This window comes from Petromyzon marinus, chromosome 41 (genome assembly GCF_048934315.1).
Source record: "Petromyzon marinus isolate PM22_M1 ecotype Great Lakes invasive population chromosome 41, UKy_Petmar_22M1.pri1.0, whole genome shotgun sequence".
Lineage (NCBI taxonomy): Eukaryota > Metazoa > Chordata > Hyperoartia > Petromyzontiformes > Petromyzontidae > Petromyzon > Petromyzon marinus.
In genome coordinates this window covers 10,333,974-10,353,654 of record NC_133707.1, presented here as the reverse complement: position 1 = coordinate 10,353,654, position 19,681 = coordinate 10,333,974, and the positions used below count along the sequence as shown (strand labels likewise).

At 47.6% G+C, this 19,681-nt stretch overlaps 1 protein-coding gene across 1 annotated transcript in view; it reads left to right on the top strand.

Annotated features, from left to right (window-relative positions):
* Positions 1-691: 691 nt before the first annotated feature.
* Positions 692-19,681, top strand: part of LOC116950930 (neurotrypsin-like) — a 60,525-nt gene continuing 41,535 nt past the window's right edge. Inside the window, exons 1-2 of the mRNA XM_076073379.1 lie at positions 692-1,392; positions 11,472-11,514. Of these exons, the coding sequence (XP_075929494.1) occupies positions 1,321-1,392; positions 11,472-11,514 (115 nt within the window). The 5' untranslated portion in view covers positions 692-1,320. The remainder of the gene's footprint in view (positions 1,393-11,471; positions 11,515-19,681) is intronic.

Below are 19,681 nucleotides of genomic sequence, written 5' to 3'. Positions count from 1 at the left end.
CCCCACCTCAACCCACCCACACAAACTCCCCACTCCCCCCCCCCCCAACTCAACCCACCCACACAAACTCCCCAACTCAACCCATCCACACAAACTCCCCCCCTCCCCTCCCCTCCCCAACTCAACCCACCCACACAAACTCCCCCACCCCCACTCCCCAACTAAACCCACCCACACAAACTCCCCACTCCCCCCCACTCCCCAACTCAACCCACCCACACAAACTCCCCCCACTCCCCTCCCCAACTCAACCCACCCACACAAACTCCCCACTCCCCCCCCCCCCCAACTCAACCCACCCACACAAACTCCCCACTCCCCCCCCCCAACTCAACCCACCCACACAAACTCCCCCACCCACTCCCCAACTCAACCCACCCACACAAACTCCCCCCCCCCCCCACTCCCCAACTCAACCCACCCACACAAACTCCCCACTCCCCCCCACTCCCCAACTCAACCCACCCACACAAACTCCCCCCACTCCCCTCCCCAACTCAACCCACCCACACAAACTCCCCACTCCCCCCCCCCCCCCAACTCAACCCACCCACACAAACTCCCCACTCCCCCCCCCCAACTCAACCCACCCACACAAACTCCCCCACCCACTCCCCAACTCAACCCACCCACACAAACTCCCCCACCCACTCCCCAACTCAACCCACCCACACAAACTCCCCCACCCACTCCCCTCTCCGTGCGTCTCGCGGTCTCCCGATCCTCAGCCACACTCCTGCTGCGCTGTCTTCATTCGGCTTTGCTGGCCTCCTCCTCCTCCTCCTCGTGTCTCTCTCTCGGTTCGCTGTCTTCCTCTGTAGCCACTTTTGCTCACTGACGGTTTATTTATTAATCGCGTCAATTGATTTCTAATTCGCCGCTTGGGGAAATGTCGTGGAGACAATTGGAATTTCCGTGTGCGCTGTCAGTATCGTGGATATATCCCATTATGCAGTGTGCATGAACCAGTCCTCGTGTGCGTACCGAGGTGCTAATGTACGAGTGTATGAACACGTGTTGCATGAGTGTGTATCAGTGTATATGATTGTGTGCATACGTACACGCATGTTTTGGGCGGTGGGGGGGGGGGTATTGCAACTCTTAAGTTCACGTGCGTTTTGAGTATGAATGCGGTGCGTGTGTGCGTGTAAAGGCTTGGATGTTTACGCGTGACATCGCGATACGCATCTATACACTACACATAATCTACGCCGGGATGACAACGCTGAATTATAACGCGCGTGGCTCGGCTGTGTCGGAGAAGCTCCGAGCAGCCACTTGTTGAAGACGGCCGCCCGGGTTCGACACCGGGTCAGGGTGATGGCGGAGAGGAAGATGGGACGCTTGCTGTGGCTGGCAATTGCACTGGGAGGTCTTGCGCAATCGTCAGAGGTGAGTGCCTACAGCCGTGCGCACGTGGTGTGTGCACGCACAGCTGTACACGCGGTGTGTACACGCACAGCGGTACACGCGGTGTGTGCACGCACAGCGGTACACGCGGTGTGTGCACGCACTGCGGTACACGCGGTGTGTACACGCACAGCGGTACACGTGGTGTGTGCACGTACGCACTGCGGTACACGCGGTGTGTACACGCACAGCTGTACACGTGGTGTGTGCACGTACGCACTGCAGCACACGTGGTGTGTGCACGCACGCATTACGGTACACGTGGTGTGTACACGCACAGCGGTACACGTGGTGTGTGCACACACGCACTACGGTACACATGGTGTGTGCACGTGGTGTGTGCACGCACAGCGGTACACGTGGTGTGCACGCTTGCACTGCGGTACACGTGGTGTGTGCACGCACTGCGGTACACGTGGTGTGTGCACGCACAGCGGTACACGTGGTGTGTGCACGCACAGCGGTACACGTGGTGTGTGCACGCTTGCACAGCGGTACACATGTGTGCACGCACGCACTACGGTACACGTGGTGTGTGCACGTGGTGTGTGCACGCACTGCGGTACACGTGGTGTGTGCACGCTTGCACAGCGGTACACATGTGTGCACGCACGCACTACGGTACACGTGGTGTGTGCACGTGGTGTGTGCACGCACAGCGGTACACGTGGTGTGTGCACACACGCACAGCGGTACACGTGGTGTGTGCACACACGCACTGCGGTACACGTGGTGTGTACTGACAACCCACACTGCACACACATCCATACAATGCCAGTGCACTGGTCCTTGCACAGTGTTGTGATGCACAACGTGTACACGTGTACAACGTGTACACGCGCGACTCAGACATTCGTTTCTCACGCGATCTTTTGCGGAACGCTGCTCGGCTGGTTTCGAGTACTTTCGGTGATTTGGCGGCGTAAGGCACTACCACGAGAGTGCAAAGTACGCGCCTATCCAAAATGATCAAATATATATCTATCATTGTACCCTAAAGTAACGTGGACAGTTTTATAAGAACAGTTCATGGCATCGTCTCACCGTTCCTTTCGATCCGTGTTTTAATTTGTAATTAAAACATCTTCCAGACCCCTCTGGCCGATATTAACCACCGCGTTAATAAATTACGGTTGTTAATCGATAGCCCGCAAAAACCGGTAACCGTTAATAATGATAAGTATTGGTTACATCTTCTTTGGTTCTTTCGGTAAAGTCACGTAGAATGAGAATACATTAATAGAATGAAACAATAAAATTATCACGACGTTTCGGCCGCAACACAAGCGAAGAAGGCCACTCGTGTTGTGGCCGAAACGTCGTGAGAATATTTATTCTTTTATTTTATTATTTTATTCCCATTCTACGTGACTTTACCGAAAGAACCAAAGAAGACGAATCCTTGCAGTCACGAAAGCTTTAAATCGAAAAGTATTGGTTACCCGTTTGCGCGAGTCGGGGGCAGTGTTAAAGCAATGATTTGGTCGAGGTCGCGCATTGCTTGGGCACGCGCACGCACGCGCGTGAGATCACCACGTGGTAACATTCTCTCTCTCGTTGGCTCAGCGAGCACGGCGAAAAGGATGCAAGCCCTGCTGCCGATGGCGTGTGGTGTTTGTGTGCTCACGCCACTGCCTGTCGAGGAGGTGGAGAAAGAGTGGAGGGTTAAGACACACGTGTGTCCCCCCACCCCGTTGATTAACCTGCCCCAACGGGAGATGGGATTGAATCGGCGTACCCTCGCTGGATTGCAAGCCCCCGCGTGCTCAACAAATGACGACTCCTTTTTAGGCTTCGTTTCTCAGTAAAGCGGTAGATACATGTTCATTTTGCTCCACATCTCTACACGCGTTCTTGGTTCTTTCGGTAAAGTCACCACGTAGAAGGGGAACAATACAATAAGAAAAATATGAAACAATACAGTTCTCACGACGTTTCGACTGCAACACAAGCAATCATCATCACCTGGTGATGCATCCTGAATAAAATGAAGGACCTGCAATCATCATCACCTGGTGATGATGATTGCTTGTGATGCAGTCAAAACGTAGTGAGAATTTTATTGTTTTATATTTTTATTATTTTATTGTTTCCCTTCTACGTGGTGACTTTACCGAAAGAACCAAGAATATGAATCCCTGCAGTCACGAAAGCTTTAAATCAAAATCTCTATACGTGTTGCAACCTAACCGGGTTTTTTATTCCTCTGGTTTTGGTTTTCTGCAACCGATTTGAAGCACATTAATCACGTACATTCCTTCGTTACCCGCTCGACTACATTCACCATTTACGTACAAAACGCCACACATTAATTATTTACTTCTATCACGTTCCGTATATTCAATAATGTCCAATATGTTTAGTTTACAATTGGACATTTCACACAAATCAATAAATTCAACACATTCGACAACAACACTGCCTGTGGCCTTAAAAAAATGAGGAACATATGATAGGCGACGTTTCGGGCAATGCCCCTTCACAGCACATCATACCTGTCAACCCATACGGTTTATCCGTATTCTTGTACAGGGAAATTGAGCAAAATGTGTTGTATCTATTTGTCTGTGTTTCTCCCTTGTGATGGGACTTTGTAGAACGAACGTTGAGATTTATAAGGGGCGAGACCAATAAGGTCTGAATTGGTCTGTAATAAGGTAGGGCACTGATAAGGGGTTGACAGGTAAGGCACATCGGGAGACCAGGGCAGAGTCAACGTTATTCATCGCTTATGTACAATAGCTTTCCAGTTTCAGAATTAAGTGCGGTGCATACACACGCACACCTGTTAAGTATTAATCACATACGCAAACGTGCACGTTTACAAACATCTGTTAAATTCGTGTTCACATGTGCATACACACGTGCGTGGAAGAAGCTGATTGAGCGAGTGTAGAGTTTAGGTACCCCGTGCGTAAATTACTTTAATTGATGCTACTCCATAACCTGTTCTGACAGGTTGATACATGTTATGTAAGTTTACAAGTATGTGTGTGTATGTGTTCATGGGGAGCGGTAGTGTAGTGGTTAGCACGCTGCACTACAAACCTGGCGACCCAAGTTCGATTCTCGCTCACGGCCAACACCAGTGATGTTTATATCAATCGGTCACGGGCCTCCCCTAGGTAGACTCGGCCTCAAAATGAGTACCTGGTGCGGGGTGTAAACATCGTCACTGGGGAGACAAAGGCGGCCGGGCGTGGTTCAGGCCACCCACCCCCTCGTGTGCCGTGCCGGCCTTCATACGCGCTCGCTGACAGCACTTGCCCCAACAGTCTGTTCAGGCTACACGGGGGATCTTCGTCTTTTGTCATAGGTGTTTGCTCACGGCACTTGCCCCAACCCTGTGAAAGTATGAGCGGGAGGGGGGGTCTTTGTCTTTGCCTTGTGTTCCGACAAACACAACACACTTCACCTGTAGATCGTGCCTCGTAATTATGACCAGGCTCAGAGCCCTCTGGGACTATGGGAGACCCCGTGTTACAAACAAACGTCAAAGGGTAATAACACATTTGCAAAGTTGTAACCAAAAACAAACGTTAAAAACAAACACGAAACATAAAATCGGCGCAAACGGGAGGCGCTCTTTAAATTGTTTAGTACAAGACTCGAGCTGCCGTTGATTCCATAACAAAAACAACCTCTCGTATGCAATAGTCCAAAATTAAAACTATAACGATCATTTCAAGCTCATGAATATGCGCTACAGCTCCCATGCCAATCGTTCATGCGAGTTGTTTGACCATACATCGACGGCTTTGTTGAAGGCTTTGGGAGTGACAGGCGCCGATTTCAGACACCGCTCGCCAACGACGTTTGCCACGTCCGGGAATTGAACTCAGCCTTACACGGTGGGGCGTTGGGGCGGTGGGGCGGTGGGCTTCAAGTGTGCGGTGACTTTAAGGGCCATCAAAGTTGCCACGTGCTCCTCCGATTCCTGCAGCTGGCAGTAATGTCTCAGTCTCGCCGTGTCGCCCACCATTGGGCACGCCACCTCCAGTGGAGGTATCCACGCATCCGCATTTGTTGACGTCCGAGTTTCAGTGCAAACATTCAAACGTCTTAAGAGAAAGAAATTATTATTTTTTTCAAATAAAATCAGCTTTCTCATTCTCACCATCCGCCTGCAGCGACACTCGTCTTGTGAGTTCCTCAGTAACGGTGCTGTGATTTATAAATCTGCTTATACCACTTGCCCTGAACAGCTTACTTGCCGTCTTTCACACCGCCGCAATGCTTCATTCTAAACGAGGGTCATTCCATTTAACGCCGTGACCTTTACTCCCAAGGTCACGTTATCGTTACGCCATCCTGCCAGAGACATCTTCAATCGATCCACGTTTATTTATAAAGCGGTAAATTATAACACACACACACAAAAAACTTCCGCCGAGCTCAAGGTGGTTTATTTACTCCGGGTTGAAACTCTCGCGATATAAAATGAGACTCACGTTTCCTCCCCGCCGCGCAGTTAATGCCAATTTTTTTTTTAGTGGGGGGGGGGGTATTGCTGTTCACTCACGATGCTGTAACAGCCCGGAATAATATGGCAACCATTGTGCGGTTGAAGTCTGTTCTCCGACGATCGGGTCCCATTCTCCCTCCTCCTCCTCTCCTTCCTCTTCTCCTTCCGCCTCTTCTTCCCCCTCTTCGTCTTCCTTCTCTTGTTCTTGTTCTCACGACAACCTGGATACTCCGCTCGGAAAAGTCTCGAGCGCAATTGTTTCCAAATGCATGGCGAACAGCAATTGCGATTTGCCCGATGCTGCGTTGGGCAGACGGCGCCACGAGCACAAAACGTCAACACGACAGGCGTTGACACTGTGGTCTTGACAACAAACAACAGGCGACGTTTCAGGCAATGGCCCTTGCTATGGAGAAGGGCCATTGCCTGAAATGCCACCTCTGTATGTTGCGCGTACGTACGTTGAACTTCTTTCACACCGTATGTAGCGAACCGCGCTGATGTACGTACGTTGAACTTCTTTCACACCGTACCTAGCCAACCGCGCTAATAGGAGGTGCGGCTGCAGGGGGGGGGGGGGGGGGGAACAAACTAAACACAAAAATAAGTTGACTCTGCAACATGTTTGCTGAGCAAAAACTCAATAATTTACATCATTAGACCTACTTTGCCAGTACCAAAATGTAATAATAGGGTTTTTCCCCTTTTTTCTGGCAACAAAACTGAAACCTTTTTACAAGGATCCATGTTTACTGCATTAACCACAATACCTGCAGTCAAAATGCAAACAAAAAAAATACTTTGAAAGCCGTCCCTCGGCGTGGACCAATCAGTTTCAAGGACAATGCATATATTATCATAGTATGTTTTTTGTTTGCATTTTGACTGCAGGTATTGTGGTTAATGCAGACATGAATCCTTGTAAAAAGGTTTCAGTTTTGTTGCCAGAAAAAAGGGGAAAAACCCTATTATTAAAACTCAATAATTGTTCGAGGGTCACATCTGGATTGTGCCACAGCGTCTGTGTAACGAGACGACTGGGATCAAAGTGATGACATAGAGAGGCGCTCACGAGAGGGGTTTGAAATGATTTTGGAAAACTGAACTTGAAGGGAAGTTGGAGATTTGGGCCCATCGTCCCTGGCGAGGGAATGGAACGGGCACTAATTTGTGTGATGTCAACAGGGGTTGTTTTTGTACCTTGGCTCCTGCCATGGGAATGTGCAATTTTCACAATTTCACTAAGAGTGACGTGGCATCCTTATCTCTCTGACTTAATTCATCTCAGACGTAACCTGTTCATCTCCGCCTCGTCCCAAATTACCTCTTCGCTTCCATGTCATTCATTGTCATCTCTTCACCTCATTCAATGTCCCTTCCTCATCTAATCTCATCTTTCATCACCTCTCCATCTTGTTGTGTGGATACGTGTATGGTTTATTTTTTTAAAACCTGGTGCATGAGCTTCGTCTGTAAACGGAATCAGTAATCTGAACATGGCTGATATTGTTTAAATCAGCGGGCCCCAACCTTTTTGGTACCAGGGACCGGTTTTTTTACTCATTGTGGCTACTAGGGGTCAGCTTGTGGGCTTACTCATTGTGGCTACTAGGGGTTAGCTTGTGGGCTTACTCATTGTGGCTACTAGGGTTGTTAGCTTGTGGGCTTACTCATTGTGGCTACTAGGGGTCAGCTTGTGGGCTTACTCATTGTGGCTACTAGGGGTTAGCTTGTGGGCTTACTCATTGTGACTACTAGGGGTTAGCTTGTGGGCTTACTCATTGTGGCTACTAGGGGTCAGCTTGTGGGCTTACTCATTGTGGCTACTAGGGGTCAGCTTGTGGGCTTACTCATTGTGGCTACTAGGGGTTAGCTTGTGGGCTTACTCATTGTGGCTACTAGGGGTCAGCTTGTGGGCTTACTCATTGTGGCTACTAGGGGTCAGCTTGTGGGCTTACTCATTGTGGCTACTAGGGGTTAGCTTGTGGGCTTACTCATTGTGGCTACTAGGGGTCAGCTTGTGGGCTTACTCATTGTGGCTACTAGGGTTGTTAGCTTGTGGGCTTACTCATTGTGGCTACTAGGGGTCAGCTTGTGGGCTTACTCATTGTGGCTACTAGGGTTAGAGCTTGTGGGCTTACTCATTGTGGCTACTAGGGGTCAGCTTATGGGCTTACTCATTGTGGCTACTAGAGGTTAGCTTGTGGGCTTACTCATTGTGGCTACTAGGGGTTAGCTTGTGGGCTTACTCATTGTGGCTACTAGGGGTTATAGCTTGTGGGCTTACTCATTGTGGCTACTAGGGGTCAGCTTGTGGGCTTACTCATTGTGGCTACTAGGGGTTAGAGCTTGTGGGCTTACTCATTGTGGCTACTAGGGGTTAGAGCTTGTGGGCTTACTCATTTTGGCTACTAGGGGTTAGCTTGTGGGCTTACCAACACTGTGACTGAGACAAGTGCGCAGTGCGGGAAAGAGGCGCGGACGGAAGTGGTAAATAATAAAATAATGGGGGTGGGCCACGCGCGGACTCACCGCTCTCACCTCCTGCTGCTGTGCGGCCCGGTTCCTAACAGGCCGCGAACCGGTAACGGTCCGCGGCCTGGGGGTTGGGGACCCCTGGTTTAAATGGCCTTTGTCTTGTTGGGGATAGGGGGGTCTCCATCAGGTGAGGTCAAGTCAGGTTTGATCAGGTGAGGTGACCTGGCCGCTCGCTTTCTGGCATCCGTCGCTCCATCAGGTCTATTCTCACGCGGGAGAGGTGCCATTGGAAATGAAAATTGCACATCCCCCGAATCTGTATGTGCCCGATATCACCAGATCTCAGAAGGTACGCAAGCTTTAGCTTGGTTAGTACTGGGACAGGATACCTGCCATGCAATATCAGATGTCGGAATCAGACTCTGGAGGAATCCGATGTTGTAGCGCTTGGGATTCAAGTGTGTTGCAGCAAGCCAAACACGAACGAGTGAAATTTAGCCCAATCGAATTGGTATCATCATCACATCTTAAGTTGTTTATTCTTCTGCCTCCAATCATCACGCCTGCTTCGATGGAATCCAGGCCTGCCTCTCGCATAATGTGCTCACTGTACAAATTGAATAGGTAAGGAGACAGTACACAGCCCTGACTTACTCCTTTCCCAATGTCAATTTATTGTCTCCCCATACTCCGTTCTAACCGTTGCTTTTTGGTTGGCATATAGATAACGTGACAGGCACACAAGGCGAGTCGCGGTTCCCATTTCCTGCATTGTAATCCACGTCACGTGATTAGTTTGATCTTTTCATTCTCCGTCTGACGATTGAAATTTGTTCCCTTGCTCCCACTGGCGGAGACAGTGGGGGTGGCACGTGCCTTCCTAAATGATCCGATCGAAATCCCTAATTTCGATCGGATCATTGGGATGCTTTAGTAATAAATCGGAATTTTACGATCCCCCACTGCCACTGTGTAGCATATTATTACGTGCCAGGGACTCTATGAGATGATTGGACAATTGTCTGAGTCCATAATTGGCAATAAGTAACGGCAAAGCAGTTATAAGTGACTCACAGAATTGTGCGCAGTTGCGTAGACAGTCCACGACTTCCCTGAAGGCATCAACACCTTCAGCGAGCGCGATGCCGATCACACAACGCGGTTCGAATTCGACCCTCGATCGATGGCTGCGTCATCGCCGCACACGCGGCGAGTAACAAGCAAGGGACAAGTCCTTACTTACTAACTACTCCTTACTTACTAACTCCTTACTTACTAACTCCTTACTTACTAACAACTCCTTACTTACTAACTCCTTACTTACTAACAAGTACTTACTTACTAACAACTCCTTACTTACTAACAACTCCTTACTTACTAACAACTCCTTACTTACTAACTCCTTACTTACTAACTCCTTACTTACTAACAACTCCTTACTTACTAACAACTCCTTACTTACTAACTCCTTACTTACTAACAACTCCTTACTTACTAACAACTCCTTACTTACTAACTCCTTACTTACTAACAACTCCTTGCTTACTAACAACTCCTTACTTACTAACTCCTTACTTACTAACAACTCCTTACTAACAACTCCTTGCTAACAACTCCTTACTGACAACTCCTTACTAACAAGTACTTACTAACAAGTCCTTACTAACAACTCCTCTATCACTTCTCATTGCTGTAGAGGTTGCCCCCCTACCTAAATATCCTGGCTCCACCATTGCTTGCTCCTCTCCTTTTCCCGTAGCCTCGCTTCAACACCCGCTAGTTCTTTTTCTGCATAGCTCTCCATTCTATGTTGGATAATAATCTTCAGCAAAACCTTGCTGGTATGGGCTATGGACCATTCTCTGGGGTCGCCTTTCTAACGTCTAGTTATATATATACTGAATGCTTCCAGTCTCTGGGCCACTCGCCACTAGACCAGATCTATTGCCACAAAACTGTAGCCCCATCTCCTGCTCCCTTGATGAGCTCCATGGGAATTCCATCTCCTCCCCGGGACTTGGTTGCTTGCGAGCTCCTTCAGGGCTTGGCGTACATCACGGAAGGTGCTCGTTCGTCCTTTCCTGCATCAATGTGTTTTGTTAATGCTTTCGACTTAGCTCATGCAGTCGGTTTAACACGTGGCAGGCTTTCGCGACCAATATTATTCATAATAAAGGTTTTTGGGGTTAGATCGCGTTAGTATGCATGTGTCGTAAGCCTCCACCACCCGACAGCCAATTAGTAAGGCGTTTGTCACGTAAAGAAAAACGCCATTTAGTTACTACATCAGCTTATACGGTGTCTCTGTGTATTCTCTCCATCTGCCCTTTACTTGTTCTTCCAGCAGATTCTTTCCAATTTCGTCCTTCATGCCACCTAATCTTGGCGTAAATCTGCCAGTTGAGTTTTCTGATATTTTTTTGTTAAAGAGAGATCCCTCGTACATCAGTGTAAGCTTCTCTAAAGCACTGGTCTTTATCTCTCCGTGCGTGTCGCTGAAATTCTGCACTTAATTCCTTAATTTATTGAGACTCCGTCTCTAGTATAGCTTTCATATGTTTTGTTATTCTATCCGCTTTCTCGATTACTTCTTGCGACAGCTATTTTGCCTTTCTCCTCTTGCCTTTTGGTGTTGCAGAGCTGTTGCACTCACTGTGGTCTTCATGTCTTGCCAGAGTTCACCCGAGTCCATCAGGTACAATACGGAAGATATGTTGCTGATGTCCATTGTGAATTGTATCGGGATCTCGGAGACCTTAAATCTTCGAGGTATTTCAGGTTCTTTGTTTCAGTCCCTTGACTAGGGAGAGCTTTAGCAACCTGGGGGGAGTGGCAACAATCGAAACGGCTGAATTGGGAAACACGCGTAGCATTGTTATCTTATACAATGAGTTTAAAAAAAAAATCTTTCCGCGCGATGAATGCAACCTTTTACGTGATTATTGCCGATCGAGCGTTTGTTTGACCATCTCTGAACGTTGTCACCCTTCTCGTGTGTCGGGTGTTTGTTGTTGTTGTTGTCCCTTTCCAACGAGGCAATGATCGTCTCAATTGGCGAGCGCCGAGTAAAATATCATTAAACCACATCATAACCTGCGTGGTTCTGTGTCTGTGTTAGGTGAAGAGTTCCCAAGACAATGCCACAGAGTCATCCCACGAAGGTAAGGTCTTGTGCTTGTGCACAATTACCTTTTTATATATATTTTTCACATTTAGTCTTTTCCCCCAATGTACAGGGTGTTTTAAAGAGATGGACCCAATTTCAAAGCAGTATATTTAACGATTGGCAACACGTTACAATTACACAAAAAGTTACAAACGATTTAATGAGTTATCAAGTTTTACTAACCATTTCATAAATGCTCTATGTGCCCTCCACCTGCTGTACGAACAACATCGAGACGATAGTTGAATTCGTCCCAAACGCCTCTCAAAGTGTCTTCTCTTCCACCGAAGTCACCGCTACCGTGATTCTATTTTTGAGGTCATCCAGATTAGTCGCTAATGGTGGCACAAAAACACCACGGGTCTTTGACGCATCCCCACAAGAAAAAGTTCGCAGGGTGTGGTGATGTCTAGGGATCTTGGGGGCCAAGGGTGTAGCGCCAAGTCTTGGGGTGCCATGCGACCTATCCAGCGTTGAGGCAGCATGTCGTTTAGAAAACGTCGAACCTGCAGGTGCCAATGTGGCGGTGTTCCGTCTTGCTGAAAAATGAAGTCATCGGAATCTTCATCAAGTTGTGGAAAGAGCCGTTTCTGCAGCATTTCGAGATACGCTTGCCCCATAATTGTGTTTCCCTCGAAAAAGAAAGGGCCATAAACCTTTCTTTGAGAAACAGCACAAAACACATATTCTTGGTCCTTTCGGTAAAATCACGTAGAAGGGAAACAATAAAATAATTAAAAATATAATAATAAAATGCTCACGACGTTTCGACTGCAACACAAGCAATCGTCATCAGGTGTGAAAACCACAACAAGAAAATTAGAAAAAAGTGGCGGTTTTTTTAACGTTAGCACCACGGAGAGCGATTTGACAGTTATTCAGATGGACGAGTCCATCTATGTTCGGAAAAGAGGAGGGGGGAGACGAAAATAACGGATGCGGTCTGAAAGCCACCGTAAGCGTGAACAATCAATTAAGACCCGAAATGGTTTATCAAATCCTTCCAATGATTGCTAAGCCAGAATTCATCTTCTCGGTTGAAATTGTCTCTGTGTTTGTATATGTGGGTAGCCTCATGAACGAATCTCTTATGGTAGCCAGATGGCTTACAAATAACCTCTGTCTTGGAGAAGTCAATGGCATGTGAGCCTACTGAATTATAACAGTGATCTGCCACGGCCGAGGTGTTGGTCCTACCGTGTTTTAGGTCTGCTTTGTGTTCACGAATGCGGTCCGAGACATGTCGTTTGGTTTCTCCAATGTAACTACTACCACAGAGGCAACTTAGTTTGTAGACGCCAGTGTACTGTATGTCCGGAATCACATCTTTTACAGACGGAACCAGATCACGGATTTTATGTATTTAGGTTGTATATTATCTATACTTGAGTGTCATTTTTATATATAGCGCTTAGAGATATTTCAATATTAAAATAATATTATTACAATCACCACAATTCATACACTGCCCTTTCATAAACATCATATCTGGCTGGGTGGCAGAATGGACCTGAGTTCAAATCCCGTGTTAGGGGTTCTGCAATATGAGTACCGTTCAGTACAAAATCAACAGCGGTTGTTTCATGGAGTGGCTGGACCCTGTCATGGAAATATGGAATTTCCACCACAGTAGAGATTTGCACAACACCCATGAAATGTTGTGTATTTCATCATGTAATTATTATCATAGACGGACAACAGCAGAGTCACATATTTGCATAGCTAAGCAAGACCTGAAAGTTATGTTATCGGTCATTGCCTACAAGGATCTAGCTTTTATCCAGTCTGAAACATTCAGTCCAGCTGAATGCAGCTGTGCACACAAAGTTCGTGATTCAATGATTGCCTATTTTCCGGATAATTACATTGAGTGAAATAATTGAGGGCAAAGCCAATTATTTTATTTCCGTGGCTTGCTTTTGATTAATAATAGTAATAATAAAAACAAGAAATTAGAAATTGCGTGTGTGTGCTTTAGCTCTGAGATCAGGCTCTCGTGTAGGTTGTGGGAGCGGATGCACTCAGCCCTTCGTCAAAATCCACCGCACAAATGTTGCAAACACAAGCGGTGAGCTTTCCCAACAAAAGCACCTGGGAAGGATTTATCCGAAGTGATTGTTGCCTTCATCTGAGCATCGAGGCCGTGCTCATCTCCCATTTACAGCCCTTAGCCAGTGGTGGAAACTCTACGTTCCTATGGCGGGGGGGGGGGGGAGGTGGGTTCAGATATATTCAATAGGAGGGCTGCTGTTGGCTACCATGATCAGCCCCAATAGGAGGGCCGCGATTGGCTACCACGATCAGCCCCAATAGGAGGGCCGCGATTGGCTACCACAATCAGCCCCAATAGGAGGGCCGCTGTTGACTACCACGATCAGCCCCAATAGGAGGGCCGTGATTGGCTACCACGATCAGCCCCAATAGGAAGGCCGCTGTTGACTACCACGATCAGCCCCAATAGGAGGGCTGCTGTTGGCTACCACGATCAGCCCCAATAGGAGGGCAGTGATTGGCTACCACAATCAGCGCCAATAGGAGGGCCGCTGTTGACTACCACGATCAGCCCCAATAGGAGGGCCATGATTGGCTACCACGATCAGCCCCAATAGGAGGGCCGCGATTGGCTACCACGATCAGCCCCAATAGGAGGGCCGCTGTTGACTACCATGATCAGCCCCAATAGGAGGGCCGCTGTTGGCTACCACGATCAGCCCCAATAGGAGGGCCGTGATTGGCTACCACGATCAGCCCCAATAGGAGGGCCGTGATTGGCTACCACGATCAGCCCCAATAGGAGGGCCGTGATTGGCTACCACGATCAGCCCCAATAGGAGGGCCGCTGTTGGCTATCACGATCAGCCCCAATAGGAGGGCCGTGATTGGCTACTACGATCAGCGCCAATAGGAGGGCCGCTGTTGACTACCACGATCAGCCCCAATAGGAGGGCCGTGATTGGCTACCACGATCAGCCCCAATAGGAGGGCCGCTGTTGGCTACCACGATCAGCCCCAATAAGAGGGCCGTGATTGGCTACCACGATCAGCCCCAGAGGGACGATGGGCCGCTGAGTCACCCAGCTGGCTGAAACCTGATTCGTCTTCATGAAGCGACATTTGCACGTTCAACATTGTAATTGTTCTCGGACTGATCCTGGCTAAATGAATATCCCGCACTCGCATTACAGTGTCCGGTGTGTTCATGGTGGACGGATTCGCGTGCACACTCGCGCCAATAGATGGAAACACACAAAGGGCAACCGTCCCCTATTCATCGACCATAGTCTAGAGCAATGGTTTTCACTCATTTTCAGAGGTGGGGCCCACTTTCGCCGATAAGACATCATCGCTGTGAGGGCCGCCACATTTGAATCCATTGGCGGGGGGGGGGGGGGCGGGATTTGTTTACTTTTATTGTACTTTGCACTCCTATCATGTTTAGTGTTGTTTGTTGTTGTAACATTCTTACCTGGCCCGACTGGACATCTGTGAAAAAAGAGCATTATAGCTCATCGGATTCCTCCAGTTTAAATACATGTTCTGATTCTTCTGATACGTACACGCTGCCACTCCTCTAGTTTCTGGTCAAAAGAAAAATGTAGAGCAGGCTCGAACAATTATATTCGCTGTAATAACCTCGTTTGCCCTGCATGCGATGTAGGAAATTTGTCATAATGTCAGTTATTTACCGGTGCGTGCCATGTTTATGCATCCAGCGTTAAATGAGGATGCCTCTTCCATTTGTAATGACAAGCGGTGCGGACAAACATGGCTTTGAATTGTCTCTCGTTTGTCTCATCCAGGCGTCACTACTATTTATACGTGCTTTTATTTTCAAAGGGAATTTCAAAGTGCCCCCCCCCCCCCCCCGCATATTCAAGTGATCGTCGGGCGAATGTTTGTTTGACACATCACGGAAATTCCGTGGTCGTTGTGGTTTGGACGATTCGGTCGTTAACAAGACAGCCGTTGTTGAATGTCCATCAAATGGATGCTGTGGACTCGCTCGGTGGGGTTGTAAAATTACAATGATGATGACGATGGCAATGATGATGATGACAATCATGATGCTGATGACGATGGCAGTGATGATGATGGTCATGATAGTGATGATGACAATGACTTATGATGATGATAATAACGGCAGTGATCACAACGGCAATGATGATGCCAATCAATATGGTGACAGTGATATCGACAGTTGTGATGATGATACCTTGGATGAAGATGCCTTTTATGATGATGATGACGATGACAATAAGGATGATGGCGTAAGAAAGAGCTGAACCAACGCTGGTTAATACTTTGAACTTATGATCTCATGGTTGGCGGCTCTGATTGCTCAACTAAGTGAGCTCCCAAGCTCAGGTCACGGAGTCTGCCTGCTCAAGCAAGCAATGAGGCACCACTCATCTCCATTGGTCGTCCCATGCCAATGGTGGAAATTCCACATTCCTATGGTGGGGACCAGTCACAGAATGGTTCTCATTTTCTTGACCATGGGGTGATGAGTCGGCCACAGCCCGATATTTACCTGCCAGCTTTCGGAATGTGAGCATAACTTGGTAACCACAGTGCCAGGCAAATTACTGCGCCATAATCCAGCATTGTTTTGAATTTTCATTACCATCATCATCACCATCACCGGGGGCTCCCTCGCGGGCAGTGCAGCAAAATCCGTTGTTGTGCTGTACTTCTATGCTCCCGCATGTATATGCCCACCACCCACTTACCAGCATGGTGAAGTATGGTCAAATAACCTCCACCGAGCGCACGGTATGATGGGGTGACCCAAGGAAACGGCAGGACAAGTGTACGCGCACGTACACGTACGGTCACCGCCACAGTGAAGCCCACCCGACTACATCGTGGGGTTCCGTGTATAGTTTCGCCGTCTTTGCGCTGCGCGAGCCCCATCGGCACTCGGCAGCGGATGTCCAGAAGAACGAATCTGACGGCGGCTGATGAGCGCCTGAAGGTCATAATTATTCCGCTGCAACAGATGGTGCTGGAAAGAACAAACAACCCCGCCCCCCCCCCCCCCATCAACATTGGTCTCGAAGACCAATAGGCCGATGTACAAACACAAACAAAATGTTACTCTACGTGAAGGGGCCGGCTCCCTGCCACGCTCATTGTTCATCCCCTTTGTCGTTGACATTCAACTAAAATGTTTGTCACTGAAGCGCCAAACGCGGCAAATTAATCGACCGATCGGCAACGAAAACAAAACAGCACTCGACCCCGGGGGGGGGGGGGGGGGTGGGGGGGCTTAGGAATGTTAGTGGGGGGGGGCCCATTCGTGCCTCGCGGATGGATCTGCGGTGTGTTGCTGTGTGCCGGGGCGAGTTCTGACTCGGCAGGAAACATCCGAGCAGGAATTGTCTTGGGGGCAGTGGGGGGGGAGTTGGCGGAGGGAAGGAATCCACTTATGCCATGCCAATATTGCATTTTTGGGGTGGGAGCCGAAAACAACTAAACTCCATCGATAATTAATCAATTTGTGATAATTGTGTGCAATTGTTAGCAAAAGGTCAGAGACAGTGCCGGATCATCTTCGTAGCACAAGCAGCTACACAAGTAGTAGTAGCTATCTTTACTCTTTGGTTCTATTGGGTAAAGTCACGTAGGTGAAAATAAAATGACAAAAAAATGTACCAAAAAATCACGAAGGGACGAGACTGTCTGGAGGACAGCGCTGTCCTCCAGACAGTCTCATCCCTTCACCTGATGAAGGCCGCTTGTGTTGTGGCCGAAACGTCGTGATTTTTTGTTATTTCATTTTCACCTACGTGACTTTACCCAATAGAACCAAAGAGTATGAATCCTAGCAGTCACGAAAGCTTTAAATCTAGAATTAGTAGCTATCTTCTTTGGTTCTTTCGGTAAAGTCACGTAGAATGAGAATAAAATAATAAAATGACGCAATAAAATTCTCACGACGTGAATAGTAGCTACACAAGTAGTAGTAGCACTTGTAATAGCACATGTAGTAGCTACACAAGTAGTAGTAGTAGCTACACATGTAGTAGTAGTAGTAGCTACACATGTAGTAGTAGCTACACATGTAGTAGTAGCTACACATGTAGTAGCACATGTAGTAGCACATGTAGTAGCTACACATGTAGTAGCTACACATGTAGTAGCTACACAAGAAGTAGCTACACATGTAGTAGTAGCTACACATGTAGTAGTAGCTACACAAGTAGTAGCTACACAAGTAGTAGTACACAAGTAGTAGCTACACAAGTAGTAGCTACATAAGTAGTAGCTACACAAGTAGTAGCTACACAAGTAGTAGTAGCTACACATGTAGTAGCTACACAAGTAGTAGCTACATAAGTAGTAGCTACACAAGTAGTAGCTACATAAGTAGTAGCTACACAAGTAGTAGCTACACAAGTAGTAGCTACACAAGTAGTAGTAGCTACACATGTAGTAGCTACACAAGTAGTAGCTACACAAGTAGTAGCTACACATGTAGTAGCTACACAAGTAGTAGCTACACATGTAGTAGCTACATAAGTAGTAGCTACACAAGTAGTAGCTACACATGTAGTAGCTACACAAGTAGTAGCTACACATGTAGTAGCTACATAAGTAGTAGCTACACATATAGTAGCTACATAAGTAGTAGCTACACTTGTAGTAGCTATACATGTAGTAGCTACACAAGTAGCTACACTTGTAGTAGCTACACATGTAGTAGCTACACATATAGCAGCTACACAAGTAGCTACACTTGTAGTAGCTGCACAAGTAGCTACACACTAGTGTGTAGTAGCTACACACTAGTGTATTAGCTACACAAGTACCTACACTTGCTACGGGCCCCGCACTTTCATGGACCCCGCGCTAAACGCTTTCAAGCTATCAATTCTGCTTCAGTGATTCTGCACTTGCTCTATTACTATAGTACTATACTGCCTTCAACTTTTATGAACGTCTGGGTGTTTAAGGTTAGCGATTTGTCGTTTTACCTGGTTGTATAGTAAATGTAAAGTACAATTACTTTACTATGCGAGTAAAAAATGCTTGTTTTAATATTTGTGTGTGTTTTTTTTTATTATTTAGGGCCCCTTTATAAAAACATATGCCACAGGCCCCACACTAACTTAGTCCGGCGCTGGGCAGAGGGTGCGGTGCCGGAACATCTTTGCCAACACCAGTGCCGGATCATGGTACCGTGAGTCCCCTGGGCACATTTCTTTTGGAGCCCCCCCCCCCCTCCGCTTGCCGATATTGGTGTCTTTCTTGCCTTCCTCTTCGCAAAATCATCCACTAGATCGTCAAAATCTCGCTGTCTGACAAGGCCTGACTCCATTGACACAAGTGACAATGAGCTGAGACGTGTTTGGCAACGCGCTACTCCGCAACTCATTCTTTATTCTGCCTAAAAGGGAAAATATCCGCTCACCCTGGCAGTTAGTCATTGGCAAAGTTAGAAAAATCCGAAGTGCCACGAAAGCATTGGGGAACACTGACTGCAGATTAAGTGCCTGCAACGTCTCAAGCAATTTAGTTGGGCACTTCTCACCCTCAGAGTCAGACATGAAAGACTTGAATTGGATGAGTTCGTTGGCAAAGTTCATGTCCAGGTCTGATGGATATGCAGCGGAGAGTGAATTTACCTTTTCCACTATGACATCACTGTTAGACACCTGATCTGACATAAACGGAACTCCAAAGAGACTGGTCAAACGCTTGTAAGCGTCCAAGCGATGTTTAAGGCATGCCACGAGCTTATCAATGACCACGTAAAAATGTTTCTATTTTAAACTTCTCCCTCCCCTCAAGTGTCACACCTGGCTCTGAGCTCTCGTCTGCAAATGTCTTGCATTTCCTCTTTCGCTGAAGATCGTGTTTATTTGACTGAGAGACACCTGTCACATTTAAGGCTGCCCTTTCAAAAGCCTCAAACTGGTCTTGCTGTCCCGCCACAAAATCCCTCAACGAAGGCAAAAGCTGCGCTGCTACAGAGATGTGAATGTCACTTTCCTGTAGGTGCATGCTTGTAGCGTGGAACCAGTCAAGTTTGACGTCCCAAAAATGTGCCGTGAACACAATCTCGAAGGTGTCCAATTTAGTACATAGTCCAGCGGCCTCAAATTAAAGTATCTCTTTTCTAATTATCATCATTGCACATACCACGGAAGGTCTATGTA